This window comes from Manis pentadactyla, chromosome 7 (genome assembly GCF_030020395.1).
Source record: "Manis pentadactyla isolate mManPen7 chromosome 7, mManPen7.hap1, whole genome shotgun sequence".
NCBI classification, from domain to species: domain Eukaryota; kingdom Metazoa; phylum Chordata; class Mammalia; order Pholidota; family Manidae; genus Manis; species Manis pentadactyla.
Window position 1 is genome coordinate 18,789,996 of NC_080025.1, and position 17,974 is coordinate 18,807,969.

Genomic DNA, 17,974 nt, shown 5'->3' on the forward strand with positions numbered 1-17,974 from the left:
ATATTTCCTCATTGTTTTCAAAATAAAGTTGAAACTTCATATAGCCATTCATGATCAGTTTCTTCTCTGCCTCATCTTCACCCATTTTCCCTCAAGTGTCCTTTGTTTCAAGTCTTCAGAGGGACCATTTCCTTTCTCACTTCTTTTACTTTGGTTACTTCCTTCTCCCACATCCTTCTTCACCCGAGGATCACCTGTTTTACCTTTGGAACTCTTGTGCAAGTTTGTCGTCTTCCAGGAAGCCTACCTTGAACCACAGTTACCCCTGCTTCTTATTAATCCCATTTTGACTAGCCTTTAAACTCTTAATAGCATTTCATAAAATTCTTTTCATACTCTGCTGTAGTCATTTCTTTACTTGTCTGTCTCATTTAATAGACATACTCCTTAAGTTCAGAGATGACTGTACCATCTCTTTTGGTTTTAAATCTGGCATATAGGCCTCTTAAAATAAAAGTTTGTTGACTAACTGAACGAATGACTTTTGTAGATAATTCCATAACTTTACTTCCTTTGCTCTTGATTGTTAAGGCACTTGAGGGTATGTATTATGCCATTTTGCCTCACAAGGAGCTTTTAAAATTGACTCACTAAGTTCCATACTGCCACCTAAAATGTTGAATAAAAGTAGGTCTTTAGCTTTGGGAAGGAAAGAACCTTATTGGCTAGGGAATATTAATATATAAATCTTAAACTGCCAATTATTTAAAGAATCTGGAATATAATATATGGGAAATTGTAAAGACCAATACGTATGATCATGCGTTCTAGTTTCTCCATTTATGTTGTTGAACCTGTGACCTCATTGGTATATAAAATTCCCTTAGAAGAGAACAGACATTTAATGATTTTTCCTTAGTTGAAAATAACGTTTTACAATTTCTAGATTTTAATGTTATCTTAATCCAAGAAGCAAGACAAAGTTTAAACTAAAAGAATACTTGTTAATGATGAGTAATAGAATTTAAACATGTGCTTGGTGGTCCAGAGGTGTCTTTTTAGTTTTTGCATCAATATTCTGCATTCTGTAGCAAAACAGAAACAAAATGCAAAGAAATATACACATTTATAAATGCTAAGATTTTAAAAAATAAGCTTATTTCTTAATAGAATTGTAACATTTTTATTTGATCTTAAGTTTTATTGCTTCATGTGTGTGAATCTGTATATGTGTGTGATATATACATACACACACATATAAACACGCACTTAATATTTGCTTTCACTGAATTATTTGCTTAGATATTTTGTATAATTATTTTTTTAATGATTAGCAAACTGAGTCAGCATATTACAACTAAATCAGTTCCAGCTGTTCTTTGTATTTACTGAATGAACACACACTATATTATTCAAATTCCTTGTTCTTCAAATGAGCTTGCAAAAGAAACTGTTAGATCTTAAATGCCCTAAGAAATTTGTATTGAAGGTTTTAAATTATTTGTCTATTCTGTCCCTGATGTATTACAAAATAGAATGGCGAAAAATTATCCACATCTCAATAGTTGGATATCTGCACATATTCAGAGCCCCCAGCCTCTGTTTAAAAAAATATTTTAAAGATTTATCGTTGGTTAAGATTTGGTATTGGTTTTGTATAAAGTGTAGCGATGTGCAGCACATTCGAATATCATTGTCGTATAAGACTGTATTCACTGTTTTGATTTTTGGAGCGCTGCCTCCAGGAGGTTCATAACATTTGGTACAGAGTTCACGTATTTCCAGTCTACAAACCCACCCTGTCGCGGCAAAGGCTTCGTGATTCTGATTTTTTTTTTTTCCTACTGCTATAAAGCACAACAATGGCGATTATTGTATTTTTTTTTGACTTTCCATTTCATTACAAATAAAACTGAGTTTTTTCTTTAATACCCATCATTTGTACCTTTTAAAGAGCCACATTATTTTGCTTTTGTCTCAGAATGTATTCTGCTTCACAAGTATACTGTGTGGCAGCCTGAACAGAAAAGGGGGGAGGGGGCATTGTCTTCAGCTGGCATGCTGTTATCAGAGGGAATGTGTTTCTGGACACAAGATTTAGCATTCATTGGTTGTCTGAAGAAAGCTGTTTCATCTGAGGATTGGCCCAGAAGCTGCGTCCCTTTGCTGCCCGTCTCCAAGGCTCTGGTGATGCTGCGCTCACAAGCTGGCTAACGTCACGGCTCCATCACCCAGCGGGGTGTGGACTCTTTTCTGTTCTTCTCTAGTTAATTCTCTATTTGCTGCCGGCTGCCTTTCTTCATCTGTCTTCTGCCAAATGCTAACAGCATGATATTTTGCAATCATCTAGGTGAATACAAGAAAGACGAACTCCTGGAAGCTGCTAGGTAAGTGACTCCATTCATTTTAAGTGAGTTATAATGCCTTTAAGAGAGAAAAGGGGGAGGGCCGGTAGAGGACTAAAAATTATAGCATGTTATTGTCTTGCCTGGATTTTAGGTGATAATATGGGGAAAATCTTCCCTAAATCTTTTCATAGTTTATTTTGCATGGTTAGTGTGTTAAGTAATAGTCTTTCAATATGGTGATGATTATAAGGTTAATTTTATTTGGAACATTTCTTAAGGTACCTGCAAACCTTAGTTGCCCAGTTTTTTGAATGATATTCGTGAAGTATTTAAATACCTGTACCTTCATTTTTCTCTGAGAATTTTTCTAGCAAAGCTTGAATGAAGGGCTTAAAGTAAATGTTAAAATTCTCATCCATTTTCTTTTGTTCTTGATTATTTATAATTTAATTCACTAGCTTTTTACAGCATTTTATATGTATTTTTGACTCCAGTGTTTTAGATCACTTATCAGAATAAAGTTTGTTTGTAATTAAGAAGGTGACTTTATGTAGATAAATAAAACAAATAAAGATGTAGAAAGCTGCATTATTCAGGATGTACTACGGTATTTATGTTGATTAACAGGAATTAATTAGGAATATATTAATTGAATACAGCAAAGAGATTCACTGAGAACCACATAAAGGAAATCAACACTAACCCATATTATTTTCCATTATTTTGTGAAAAGTACCCATAAATATAAGAAGCTCCATAATTTTATAGGAATTGACTTGCTACCTTCTTATAGGAGTGGTAATGAAGAAAAACTAATGGCTTTACTGACTCCTCTAAATGTGAATTGCCATGCAAGTGATGGGCGAAAGGTAAGGTGTTTAAAATATAATATCCCCCCTCAATAGTTTTTTTTACTTTACAGTTAGAATTTCTGAAGTTGTTATCATATATGTGTATACATATGTATGACTGTTTTTGCTGGCATCTTTTCACTGTAATATGAAACACTGCTGCATCTGTTACTGGCAGTTATGACATAGTCATAGAGCTGGTGAGGCATGGGTCTTAAGTCTTTTCTCTTCAACGTCAGACACTGAAAGTTGTGTGTTAAATGGGACTGCAGCTTAGTCGGTGATTAAAATTAGAGCGTATATTGTTTTGTGTAAATGGTCATGGAAATTGGAAATATTTATTTAAGTCCTATTTGCCCATCTTTGTTAGGATATTTGTATTTCTGCTTTCGTATTTGGCAGAGGAAGATCTGTGTTAGGTACCAGCACTTTTTCCATTTAAAGCTGAGAAAATGTTGCTAATGATTTCTTGAGAGATGTAACAACCCTGCCATATTATTTATTTATTTATTGGCTAAGTTTTGTCATGATTTAAAAGAAAATAGATTAAAGCAGAGAGAAATGTTCTACACTAATACTCATTGTCATAAATGTAAGGTAATATGTAAAATTGTACAACTGGCATCCTCATCTGCTTCATATTCTTATTGAATACAGGCTGAAGTGTAACCCTCTACAGCCTTTGGTAATTGACTGCAAAGTTTTGCAGTAATTTGCCTAATAGATACTGAGAAACAAAGCACTCCATACTGTAGTCTTTTTTTAAATGACAGTTAATTTTTTAGTGTGAAAGGATAGGTTTTGTATTTTGAAAACCTTTTAAAATAATTCTAAAGTTACACTGCAAATACTGAGAAAATCATCTTGTGCCTAATATTTAATTAAATTGTTTATGGTGAAAATATGCTGTGAAAACCATCAGGATGGATGGTATCCTTTAGAAATAACCTATTTTGCTTTTAAAAAATCACTTTTCTGTGAGTGATAATTTTATAGATCAAAATTACTCAGTTTTCCTTGGCTGCCTCCACACTTTTTTCCCATTCTGGTGAAACCCATATAATAGTGGCAAGGAACTGAATCCCTTAGAATATATGTTATTTTTTATTGCAGATAATCCTTGTATTATTTCACATGGCCTAATGAATGTTCATTTACTTTCAATAATTTGGGGACAGACTTCTACTTTTATGGAAGGTTAAATTATGTTTATACCAAGCTATAAAATAGCAAAGATTTGCTCAGTATTATTAATGACTTCTTGGAAATGTTTTAAAATGATGACTCCTCATTTTCCCTTCAATTTTGAAGTTGCTTTGGGGATTTTAACATTCTTGAGTTACTTTGAGCTCCAGATTTTGTTTGGATCCTCTCAGTAGGTAAAGTGACTTTAATCCTTATGCAGAAAAGGGTCTTCTTATCTGTGGTAAGTGCAGCTACATCTTTAGACAGAGCTGTTTGAGAGCCCAGCCTAGGTCAGTTCTCCATAGCCTCTTTACTCTTCCCAAACTGATGTGAGATCACTGCAGCAGGAGTCATTTTCCACCCCCCAGCCTCATTCTCCACTCCTTAGCCTTACGCCTCGACAGCCCCATCTCTAGCTCCATAAATCTAGCTCCATAATTAAGGAGCATGAACACTGTTAACTAACAAATTACCTCTTCTCTCTCCCTCACCCCTATAGATATATATAGAACTCCTGTATTTTTCCTTCACCCCCAAAGAGGATACACTTCCCTCATTCCTTGAGCTGGAATCCCTTTATTCCACGTCCAAATTCCTGGGGCTCCTTTCCTGTATTACTATATGGCATTTACCACAGAGTTCTTGAATTGTAGTTGTTCATACTTGTCTTCTACTCATCTGTTAGCCTTTTGTATTCTGCACCAGACCAAGCTTGGCACTTTGCATGTAGCAGGAACTCAGGATACAAATATACTCCCTAATAAATATGATTTTACCCTGTAAAATGAGTGAAAAAAATCATCTGTACTCTTTCTTTGCCATTTAGAAAATTAACTCAGAGTATGTAAATGGGGGGTTTTATATTTTATGTATGATTACTAGTATTACTTTATTAATTTAATTCTGAGTAATTATACCATGTTTATTTTAATGTATAAAACATTTGTAAGGCCATTTCTCAAATACTCTTATTATACTGAAGGATCCATAAAATATAAATAATACAATAATTTTCCAAAATGTGCTCCTCTACTTTTTTACGTGAATGATTTTTGAAAATCAGGTGGAAAGAAAAAATTAGATTTAAGATTTATTAGGTTTGGTGCTATGCATGGAACATAAAAAAATCATCCAAAATTTTTCCATTGGTATGCAAAACACAAGTTTCATAAGTAAAATTGAATAATGTTCATATGTAAATACTACCCTTGTTTATGGCACAAAGTAATTATTATTAATTGTACCAGTTGCAGTAAAGGCATGACATGGTAAATATTCTGGATGCTAATGGAGATTGGGCTAAGACCCCTGAGTTATGACAGTATTTTTTGTTTTCTTGCTGTTGATGTCAAGAAAATGTGTAAGCATATCTAGCCTCTATGTTACAAGTCTGTCGTGTATTTTTAGTATTTGTTCAGGCTATTGCCATGTTCAGGTGTTTACCTAGAATTAGGAACTCAGATTTTATATTCACAAGAGGATAAAGGTACTTATATAGTAAGATATATAAAGTTTTATTTTGTTAATTTGCAGTTTAGAGCATAGCGCAGAGTCAAATTAATTTTTGGAAGGTCTCTAAATGACTGCATTAATGTTTAACTGAGTCCTTGGCTATCTCTGATTCCTGGTCTATAAATTTTAAAAGTCCAGGCAAATGTCAACTTTGTAATGTTTTTAGAAAAGAAATCTTCCTATCCATTAACTAGTAGGCAGAGATTTTGCCTAGTTGTATGTGGGGGTTTTAGACATCAGCATTCTTTTTTAATGTATATATGGGTTAATACAGTGACAGTGTAAATTTTAAACAATCTGTAATTAATACTGTGACTTGATGATTATCCAATTAGGTAATACGTGAGTGATTAATATTGTTATTTCCCACAGATACTTTTTTTTAACCTATAGAATTCTGAAAATAGTGAAATACCAATAAGGTTTTAAGTTATTTATATTGTTATTTATGCTTTTTTATTACATATAAACCAAAGTGGAACTTGGCTACTCTATAAATTTCCAGTTCTTCTTCCTCCCCCCCCCCAAAAAGCAAAGGCAGAACATCTTTTTGGTAATGTTTTGTTCTAAAATGCCACTTTGAAACATTTTTATGTACATGTTTTAAAAATGGCCACTTTGGAAATGTAGGGGCATGGATACAATTTATTCTTCAATCTCCTGCACATTATGATTAGGAAGGACCTTCTGCACCTCCTTATTCTGATTGCAGTGAACGGCAACCAGATCCGTAAAAACAGACTGTTCCCCTTTCAGAATTCTTTGTCCCTATATTTTCAAAAATAGAGTTTTTGTCTTTTAATGTCCCTTTAGAGTATTTTCTATTGAGATCAAATATTATTAGCAATTATCTCAATATTCTGGCTTTGTTTGAAGTGTGAATTTAAGGTGGTGGTGGTCTCTTGTTTTTTTCAGTACAACTTTTCACAAACATACCTTTTTACGATGAATCAAAGTAAATACTTGAATACATCTCAAATTATCCTAACACACAACCCTCTTCAGAGTTCATTTTGGTTCCCCTTGCTTTTGAAATGTTACTTCCCTTTCCTGGCTGCCTTTATCTCCTTCCAAAATAAACGTCCCCGATATTTCCCCTTCTAATAATAAGGAATAGGTTGGAATTGGGCATCACTGTATGTATTCCTACTTAGAAATATGTATCTTTGCCTGCATGTACTATGCCTACTATTGCTATGATTGTAAGTCACCAGATATTGAAAATAACTGATATTTGGTTGGTACTACTGAATGTAGTTTCTGACATTTCAGTTTTCTTTCTGCTCCTTACATTCATTCAACCAAACTCAATAATTACTATGTGTAGGTCACTGTGCTAAATGTCATGGAGATAAATATGTGTTTAATGGTATTGGTTCACAAAGAGCTCAAAATAGGATAGAATGATTGGCATTATCCAGTACATCGAAGCTAATGCTTTTAAAATGTGTGGTTTCTTTTTCTGTGATACAGTTATAAAGTGTAGATTTAGTGTGAGATTTTTTTCTGGCTTTCTTATTTTTTAGGCATTAATGTTTAGACATGGATGCTCTTTTAAGAAACCACAGGTTTAGAAGAACAGGCAATTGGAGGAGCATGATTTAAATTCAGAAATATTACCTGAAGGGTGTTTTTAAATATCATATTTCTACTGTGTAAATGTTTGCTTCCATAAAATAGTTAATAATGAATAAGACTCTGGAAACAGAGAAAAGTAAAGTGTTGGAAAATCTTTTTTAATAGAGATCCATCAGAAATAAAGTAGAATTTAGTTTTATCCCTTAAAGATACCATAAAAAACTAGTTTAGTTGAAAGAGCAAATAGGCTGAGGTCAGACAGCTTGGGTTTGAGTCTCTGCTCTTCAACTGTCCCAGTGTGTGACCTATGGCTCTACAGTTTGCAATGTAGTCATTCATAAATGAAAAGGGAGACTCATTCCCACTTCACAAGGTGTTCAGGAGGATTAAGCGAAATAACGTGACCAGTGTATATAGTTTGTAGCACATAGAACCTCAATAAAATAGATCCCTACTCCTTGGATACATATTTAGGATGGACACACATATTTTGAGTACTTCAACATTCCCCATTTCCCCAGTGATAGTCTTTATTAATCCAAGCTCCATCCCAGGTGGCATTTGGTTAAAATGTAAGTTATTAGGTAATCTACAAAGCATGTAATTGAATTAATTCTTTTGGAGCTTGGTTTTCACACCCCCTCCTCAACCAACATCACATTTAATAAATACATTTATTTATATTAGCAGCTTATAGTTCAGAAATGTGTTCTCAAGCTATATACACCCATTTTCAATGACATTTATTAAAAATTAATATCTGGCTGAAAATAATGTCACAGTATTCATTTGAATTGGATAAAGCACATCTCCTGAGCCACAAAGAATATATAAGACTAATGTAGTTTTGTTTGTATTTATATTTAAATTTTAGGCTTGTTATACATTTGTCATATTATAATATAGAATTTCTCAGTATGCTTGGTTAAGAGCTCCCTCCCTCAATGTATTTTTCTGTAAATATGTTTGACTAGGGTTTTAACAATCCTCATATGGTAGATTGTTACTTTGAAGACGTGTTAGTGAACTGTGCCCCTCATTTACGCCCATGTCTAGTCCCTTCCCACACTGACTCTTGAGTGAAGCCCGGGACTGCTTTGATGAATAAAAACGGAAGTGATGATATGTCAGTTCCAGACTAGTCCCTGAATTGGCCTGGCAGCTGACAGTTTCTTGCTTTTGGAATGTTCCAGTGGAACCCAGCTGCCATATTATGAGACAGCCCAAGCAGCCTTGTGGAAAGGTCCATATGGAAAACTGAGGCCTCAAGCCAAAGACCTACTTGAGCTCAGTTAAGCCTCTAAGTGACTCTGCCCTGGTGACCTAGACATTCTAGCCTAAGCTGAGCTCCCAGTCCAGTTTCCAGGTGACACCAGATATCCTAGCACCCTATCTCATAACCACATAGAGCAGAACTGCCCAGGTAGCTCACCATTTTGGGGGTGGCTTGTTATCTAATAATAGATAACTGAAATAACCCCACTATAAGAAACTGTAAATCATTGCTTATTATCTATTGGGCAAGGAAGATTGCATCTTTTATCAGATGGATTACTGAAAATGGTTTTCTCATAGCTCCTTAAAATAAGTGAAGATTTTAAAATACGTACCCAAATACATTTATCTCTTTATATATGTTGAAATGTTTTGAATTTATATTCTAAAATTTAAAAATTTTTTTCCCCCTCAGAATGCAAAAAAATAATTTCATGGGCATCTTTTGGGGTCATTGTGTTTTGAGAAAAAGCAGAAACTTGGAGCTCGACACCCTAGTTTTAAGTTAAAATTACTAGCTATGTGATCATGGCAACTCTTCTGAGTTCCCAGTTTTTTATCTGAAAAAATGAAGGACTTGGGCCTCATGAGCTCTAAAATACCTTTCAGCTCTAACATGATAAGATTGTAATGTATTTTGTCATTTATTTTTCCTCAGAGTTAGTAGTTATGACTAGTAACACAGAAATGGATTACATGAGAGTCTGTAGAGTCACACTAGATAAAACGCTCCTGGTATCTGGAATAAAGCATATATAGGCCTTTTTTCCCCTTTAAGAAAGTGTTGCATTACCTTAGGGCTCATGCCTGGGTCCCTGTGGACTTTGGTGGCCTTTACAGTCCTCCTCTGCTCTTGCCAAATCTTGCAGATGAAAGGTCATACCATTTTTTAATTTCCAATTTTTATGGATCATGCTTAAGATGTTACTTGGGATTACAAGAAGGTCAGAATGCAGTGAGTCTGCATCAGGGAACTCTTCAAGTCCTTTAGATTTAATTATGTATCTAATCAAGTCACTTATTTAAATTACATCTTGCTGAGCAGTGCATGTCTTACTGTAATGCAGAAATCCCTTAGAGCAAGTTTTCTTGCCTACTTATGTTGGGATATATTGTATAAAATCTTTATGCTTGTGTATGTTCATTCTGTAACAATAAGGGCTTGAAAATGTCTTTTTTATTTTTCATTAGGGAATCTCTTCTACTAAAACAGTCTCTATTTTGTCAAGCATGACATTTCTACTGGTGAGGGTAATTAGTACCCATGCCAACTGGGCTCTGTTTCTCTCTTTGAGAAAAGAATTTTTAGTAGAAAGGGACCTTGCTAAAAAGCAGGTGGTAAAACTTAGGAATTCATTTTAGCTCTGCTTAACCAACCTCCTCCTAACTTTGGTTTCTCCTACATGCATATCCAAAAAGCACGTTTCCTGCAGTTTTCAACATTACTAGGATAGAAAAGATGAGTGCTAAATCGTTTTGTTATGGGCATGATTCATTATGAAAATTTGATTTAGAAGCCAGCTTACAAAAGTGACACTTAAGTGTATCCCTTTACAATCGTGAGGATCCAAGTTTAAAATACTTTTTTTGCCTCTACAAGTAAACCAAACATTATCAGGTAGAGTTGATTATAACTGCAGCAATAGCTTGAAAAATATCCATCTGGCAGACAGCAAAGGAATAGGATCAGGAAAAGACAACACAAGGTAGCTTCAGTGGTATTGCTGATGCCCCAATTCTTCAGTTGAGTGGGAGGATGTAATTACATATTTTTATGTCTCACTTACATGATAGATACTTTTAAATAGCCCTAAAATGATTATGATTTGATTATGATCTCTTTGGCTTAAACTGTTCAGTTAATATAAGTACAGTAGACTATTTTGCAAAAAGTTCGTAAACCCTTTTAGTAAAGGGTGAACTTTAGGGTGCCAAAAGGCTTTAGGTGCAAAGAGAAGTCTGATTTCAGAAACTTCTGGCCCAATGAGAAGCTGCAAAAAATGAAGTGTTAATTATGCATTTAAGAACTTTGAAATTAGCTGTGAATTAGCATTATTAGAAAATAGTATGGTTACAATACAAAACCAACATAAACTGTTAATTTCTTAACTCATTGTGTACCAGTTACCTGGTATTGTAGTAGCTCAGACCACAAATCCACAGACTGGGTGGCTTAAACAACAGAAATTTATTTCTCTCAATTCTGGAGGCTAGGAAGTCCAAGATTGAGGTGCCAACATGGCCAGGTTCTGGTGAGGGGCTCTCTTCCTGACTTGTAGAGGGTGGCTTTCCTGCTGAGCGAGAATGAGCTCTTGGGTGCCTTTCATAATAAGGCACTAGTCCCATCATGGGGGCCCCACCCTCCTGACCTCATCTGACCCGTCTACCATCTAAGGACTGATTTCCAAATACTATCACATTGAGAGTTAGGGCTTCAACATATGAGTTTGGGGAAGTGGGTGTGGTGAGGGGACACAAGCATTCAATCTTAATACTTGGTTATTTTTGTACCATTACCTTAAAATTTTTTAAAAGTATAAAAATTGTTCAGAAAGCCTACGTCCTGCACCCCATGTGTTTTCATCCCTTCACTCACTTGCTCAATTAAATTAGAATTATAAAAAGAAATTTCTGAAGGTATCAAGATAGTTTCATCTTCATAATAGTCTTTTTAAAAGAAGACTGTTTCCAATGATTACTAAGAAATTGTCTTTATCTAGTAAGAATAGCCTCAGCGGTAAACTTTAAAAACACTGTGAATACCATGCATAATTATTTGAAGTGCTTATTGGGGTAGCCAAATTAGTAAATTTGGAAATAGTGTAACTGAGTATAAAATGCTTCTTATATTGGTTTTCCTTTTATAAAGATGCTTTAATTTTTAAATAATAAACATCTCATATCCTACTCCAAGTACCATAAAAATGCCCATTCATCTCCTAGGTTCAGAGAGGGTTCAGTACCTATTAGAATTGGGGAAGGAAAAAAAAAACCAAAAAACAAATAAACTTCCCATCTCAAGGTCCTTACCTTAAAAAAAAAAAGAATTGGGGAAGGAGTGGTAGGCAGGGCGGAGAGTTAGAGGTCTCTGCTCTCGACCCCATTTGACTGCAGACTCGGAAACAAGGACTTTATTACTGAGGTAACTTCGAGGTGAGAGCGTATCACCCAAGTCCTAGAGCTCTTAACCACATTACAGTCAGCTAAAGGAACTTCTCCCAGTTCACACAGTTCAAGTGACTTGCTAAAGATCTACGGGGAATGAGCCCCTCATAAATAATCTTTAAATGCCAGTTTAACTTGTTTCCTGTTTAAAGAATAAGCCATCTATCTGTTGAACTTTAGAATCTTTGATGTTCAGATTTGAAAACCTAAGATTGTAAACATTAATTATAAAAAGGAACTCATGTGAAATTTGGGTAGTATGAAAACTTTTCTCCTTCAAAGTATAAAGCATCAGGTTTACTGTCAGACCAAAAAACCTGGTTTCCATAAAGTCAGCCAGCTGTTTCTCATTAAACAATGCAAAATTAATGTTTCACCTTCTGAGAGAGTTAAGCATTTTTTTTCCCCATACAAACCCTATGAGAGGATTTTTAAAAACTCATTTTTATGAATACATTTCAATTATTCTGCTGATTCTGAAGCTGGAAAAGAGAAACACAAATTTCTGGCTGTTGAAGAATCCCCTTGAGTTTCCACTGTGAGAACGTTAAGTTAAAATTAAATTAAGTCGACATTCAGATATTTATTCTCACAAAGATTACCCTATGGGTTTCCTGTTTTTTTCTTATCTGTTCATTTCCTTTCTCCTCTCCTCTTCCCAATATGTACACATACATTAAAGATAGTCCTTTATATTGTCACTTTAAAAATATATTTTTAAAATAAGGCAGTTGAAATGCGAAAAATTTGTTTTATATGATATTTTATAGATAGATTTTCAAATGCCTCAGATCCCCTCCTGAAGATGACTATGTATGTTACTCTGGAAGAACACCCTCGAGGCTATAAAATACCATTGTTCTACGCCTGTTCATGTAGTCTGTTTAGAAGTCATAGGGTCTTACTTGGAAGAGGGCTTGAGTGACAACTAGTCCAGCCTCCCAGTGCAGTGTTGGCACCTTCACTGTGATGACTGACAGGTTGTCATCTGGCTCTGCTTGAATACATTATTTTAAAATGAGAGCTCATTGGATTTAGTGCCGAATTTAGGGTTCCACCCTTTAAGGCAATACTGACCAGCGAGAGGTGACCAGGAAGTTATTCTGGAAGAAGCAGTGGAGGCAACTGGAGGGTTTAGTTCAAGAAGAGGTGAAATGGCTGCCTATTCAAGATATGTAGAAAAATTGTATGCTAGGGAAGAGGCAGATAAATTATCATCTCCAACTTCAATATTCTGTTTTTCTTCCTTGTCCTCTAATATTTAATAGTTTAGAAAACTTCTGTTGTTAAGAGGTCCTACAGTTCTGGGGCACTCATCCAGGGGAGTGGCCACACTCTCGCTCCTGATAGGGTCGGCTGTGTGGCGCCCTCCGGATCAGCGGCAGTCAGAGGTGGTCAGAGCTGCCACCGCGATCCCTGCCCGCTGAGCCGAACCCTTCTGCCCCCTAGTCCTGCCAGTCCATTTCTGAACATCTCATCCGGAAGCTGAGCGCCTGGCTCAAGGAGGGCTGAGGAAGGGCTGAAGTCAGACTGTCTGGGTTTGATCTCTGACTGCCATTAACTTGCTGTATTAATCCCCCTTTCCTCAGTGTCCTCATTTGTTATAGGAAAATAATAATAGTTTCTAGCTCTGGTAGTTGTGTAAACAAGTTAATACATAACACATTTTGGCACATAGAAAGAACCCAGTCAATTTTAGCTCTTCTTTTCAATAGAATACTTTGTTATCTTCAAAATGTTTTTTATCTTCTATGTTATTTTAGTCTGAAAATGACTCAGTGAGGAAGCCGAAACTATTGTCACCCAACTCCCCTACTACAGAGATTATGGCTTAGCAATATTAGTATGTGAAACACCCTTAGTTATAGGAATAGTATCTTGTCTTTTAATGAAAAGTCACAATCCTGATCTAGTCCCCTGTGATGAGACTGTATCTGTGGTTAAGTGTGCTTAGCTCTAGGCACTATGCTTCAGAGAACCGCTGACCGAGATCCAGGACCAGAGGAAAAGACTCATAATGGGAAAGAAAACATTACCATAAGAGAATCAGTAATGTGTAATCTGTAGAACAGACAAGTTAAAACAGTTTTTGAGAAAGACGTGAATAAAATATCTTTCTAAAATCTTATTTCTCCTTTGGCTCATAATTTTCATTCTTCAGGTGTCTTCTCTTTAAAATTCTGTTAATAACAGCCTAAGAGTTGAGAAATTTCAAGGAGACTGTCTATCCTCATTATGATACTACTTACGATACCCCTTCAAAAGACAGGCAATAGTGATGAGATATATTACTTCCATGGACTCATGCCCATATTGATTCTCTAGCTTTTAATTTGTTGTGATTCTCATTGAAATATCAGTGTCTCAAAGAACTTATCAGCTCTACCTTGCAAGCAGATTAATCATGTCTGTGTGCCTGAAAGATATTTCATAAGCTCTGATTATGTGGTTATCATATTTTCCTGGGAATTTTATATTAATGGCTTAAATAGTATTTTATTTGTAGAAGGGGAACACTGATCTTCATCTTAACCAAATGATAAGTTTGAGTAAGACGTGTTTTGTTAAGATAGCCAGATCAGAGATGGAACAACCTCAGTGTCCACATAAAGGTGATGAGTAACTAATTTAATGTACTGCTACATTATACAAGGAATATTGTATAAAGAATATGGTGGACCTATTTGTACTATTGTAAAGAGAAAAAAATTGCAGAAAAATATAATATCCATTTGTGTGACAAAAGCAACAGCAAAAAGTTGGAGAAAAACACATTCATATACATAGAAAAATATCTCAAATTATACTGTGTAACTAAATAGTGATTACCTTTGGGAAAGGGGCTTGTTGGGCTAAAGAGATAAATAGAACATTTTACTTTATGTTATTTTGGAGGGAATGTATCATTTTTATAACTTGAAAGGAATTCTGTTGGGTAGGGAATGGTGAGTGAATGAAAAGTAACTGATAACTGAGACATACATAGTACCTCATTTTTGAAACCAGATCTGAAAAGGTATAGATAGTTTTATATGTCCAAAAAAGTGGAAATAAGTATTGGGATTTTTAAGTGTAATGATTTTATGTTTATATATATTATAAAAAGATGGCAGGAAGTTAAAAAAATTACTTAAGATGAAATCTAGGATTCATGACTTCCAAAACTGAAGGTGGGTTGAGTGGTCTTATCACTGCAAGTAGAAGGTCCAGACATCATGTGGCAGTTGATGTGGTACTGTAAGGGAGTACTGTCTATCAAGTACTCTTGCAAAAAAAAAAAGTTTCATTTGAAGGAGGAAAGTAAACTTCCAATATGTATGACATACGGAAGATTCAGGCACAAGTTCAATAATCACACAAGGAAGGGAACAAACTAGCAAGGTTTCTTCAAGTCAGCATTGTGACAAAAGAAAAACAGGAGGGACAAAGACTTGTGTAGACATAGGGAGACTTAAAGGCACAACAATCAAATGTTTTGTTCTGACATCTAACAAACCCACCTTAAAAGGCCTTTGAAACAATCAGGAAATGTGAATATTGACATGGGCATTAGATGATACCAGGAATTTACCACTGTGTTGTTAGATGTAATAATAACATTGCAGCTTTGAAAGAAAATGCCCATAATTCTTAGAGACACCTACAGAAGTATGTAGGGGCGAAATGTTACAATGTCTTGAATTTACTTCAGAATATATCAGTGGGGAAAATAAAAGATAAAGAGAATTCACTGTAACATAGACTTAATAATTAATGATTGCTGACTGTGGGTGATAGGAGTGTATGAGTGTTCAAGTACTGAAAAAAATCATTTTATCTTATGCAACCAGTTTGTAATTGTAACTAAAGCAAGAGTCTGGAGGAGGAATTTGAACAGTATATTGTCGAGCTTGTGTGGAACTGAGAGACTACACTTGAGTCTTTTAAAGAAATGAATTGTTAAATGTAAAGAGAAGTGCCTTATGTTATCTCTTGAGCCTACTCAGTTTAGGATCCTTTCCCTATTTGGTAAAGCAATTATCTTGCTTTATTCAGAATGCATATGTGCCCTTGCATGTGGGCACACACCCATAGACAGCACACACAGTTTTCTGACTTGGGACAGCTCCAGAAACTACAAAACTCATTCAACATTAAGTGTGGTTGAAGTTGGGTTAGCAGCCATCCCAGCTGGCATGGGATGAGCAGGTTTTCTGGGACCAGCAGAGTCCTGGGCATTCCAGTATGAGTTGGTCACCCTCATCTATAAAATTCCAGACTTGATGTAGGTCAAACTGGACCTTCATCGTAAAGAAAACCAAAATATACTGTACATCGTGTAGACTACTCTTGAATGACTTATACATCATGGCTTCACAGTGGTGGTTTTGTTCTTTGCTAGGGAATGCATCAGACATCACCCAGGCCTGGATTGAAATATAGATATAAATCTTCCACACAAACTTAAAGTCAAATTTACCAAGCTGGATTCTTTATGTCTTCTATTCCCTTTTAGTAATGTAAATCCAAAGCTGATAATAGCTTTCATTTTTTTATAAACCCCTACTATATATGTGAGGTACTTTGTTAAAGTCTTTGAAACATAAAATTAAGATATACTCCTTATTCTCAATGATCTCACAATCAGAGGAAACAGACACTTAAATAAATAACTTACTTTGTGACAAGTGTTACAGTAAAATATTGTGGCAAATAGTTCTAGATTGTGGCAAACAGTCTTTGGCAATCTTTTTTGTATTTCTGTGGCCAAAGTATTGTCTAAAAACAGAATAAGAGGAAAGCAGATAATTATTTGGCTTATTGGTATTTTGGAATCTCATCTTAAAATCTTGTTTAAGGAATACCCCAAACTTTGTACCCTATAAAAATAGAATAATAATGGTCTGAGAAATTAAGAATTAACTTTAGTAATATTTTATGCTTCTTAGATGAAAAGCATTAGAAAGGTTGGGATATTCTGCCTATATGGTAATTGTTAACTTCAAAAGCTTCCTCAGCACTGTTAGATCAATGAACCCTTCCCCCTGTACCCAACAGTCATTTGTGAGATAGCAATGAGTGTTTTCTTTAAAATGTAAATGTCAAAATTCCCTTGGAATTGAATATGTAATAATATGTTTAAATCTTGAGACATAGTTATCATGATTTCTTTGCTCAGTAGAAAAGAAAAAGATCTAGGAATTAAATTTGATATTCTAGGCACAATATATATAGGTCTTCCAAAGCTGACAGCTGCACTGTGTAGCCATAAGTTGTGGGGTTTTTTGACATTTAATCTACTCAGGAATATTTTGTCTTCCATTGTTACTTGGATTTATGAAGAAGTCATGTGTGAAATTAAGAGGGAAAGTATTTTGTTACTGGTAGGCCTTTAATTTTTTTTAGAAGGTATTTCACTTACTAGTACAATCTAATTCCCAGTGATTTCAGCTAAGTCATACATAGAGCAGTTGAGCTCTGTGGAATGAACCAAGGGCAGCAGAGCAGAAGATGAGGTCAGAAAGTTGGAGGGTAGTTATGGCAGAGGCCATTTATGGCCTTCTGGATCACTAGGAAGACTTGCCACTGGAAGATTTTGAGCAAAGGACTGAGTTACCTAATGTATTTTTAATAGGATCCCTCTGCTGCTGCTGTGTTGTGTAGACTCTTAAGGGGATTATGCTGGAAGCAAAAAGGCCAAATCGAAGGCTGTTGGAGCCAGCCAGCAGAGAGAAGATTATGGCTTAGACCAGGGTGGTGACAGCAGATGTGGTGAGAAGTGGTTGGCTTATGGACATATTTGGGAGGTATAGCCAACAGAAACAGTCCCGATTCAGTGAACACAGTGTGTGAGGGAAAGATGGCAAGCAAGAAAGACTCTCAAAGTTTTTGACCCGAGTAACTACAAGGATGGAGTTGCCATGAACAGCGATAGGAAATTCTGCAGGGTAGGTTTTGCGGGGAGTACTAGGAGCTCAGTTTGGGACAAGATAAATAAGGGATATTTCCTGTATATCCATATGGTGGTGTCATGTAAGAAGTTAGATGATGAGAGTCTGGAGTTCAACAAAGAAGACTGAGCTGGAGTTACAGTTGAGGAGTTGTAGTGAATGAATGCTGTTTAAGCCAAAAGATTGATTG

The 17,974-nt window shown here is 35.4% G+C and overlaps 1 protein-coding gene across 1 annotated transcript in view; it reads left to right on the plus strand.

Annotated features, from left to right (window-relative positions):
• TNKS (tankyrase) overlaps positions 1 to 17,974 on the plus strand; it is a 178,696-nt gene that overhangs the window by 97,555 nt on the left and 63,167 nt on the right. The window contains exons 4-5 of the mRNA XM_036894099.2: positions 2,291 to 2,327; positions 3,082 to 3,157. Of these exons, the coding sequence (XP_036749994.2) occupies positions 2,291 to 2,327; positions 3,082 to 3,157 (113 nt within the window). The remainder of the gene's footprint in view (positions 1 to 2,290; positions 2,328 to 3,081; positions 3,158 to 17,974) is intronic.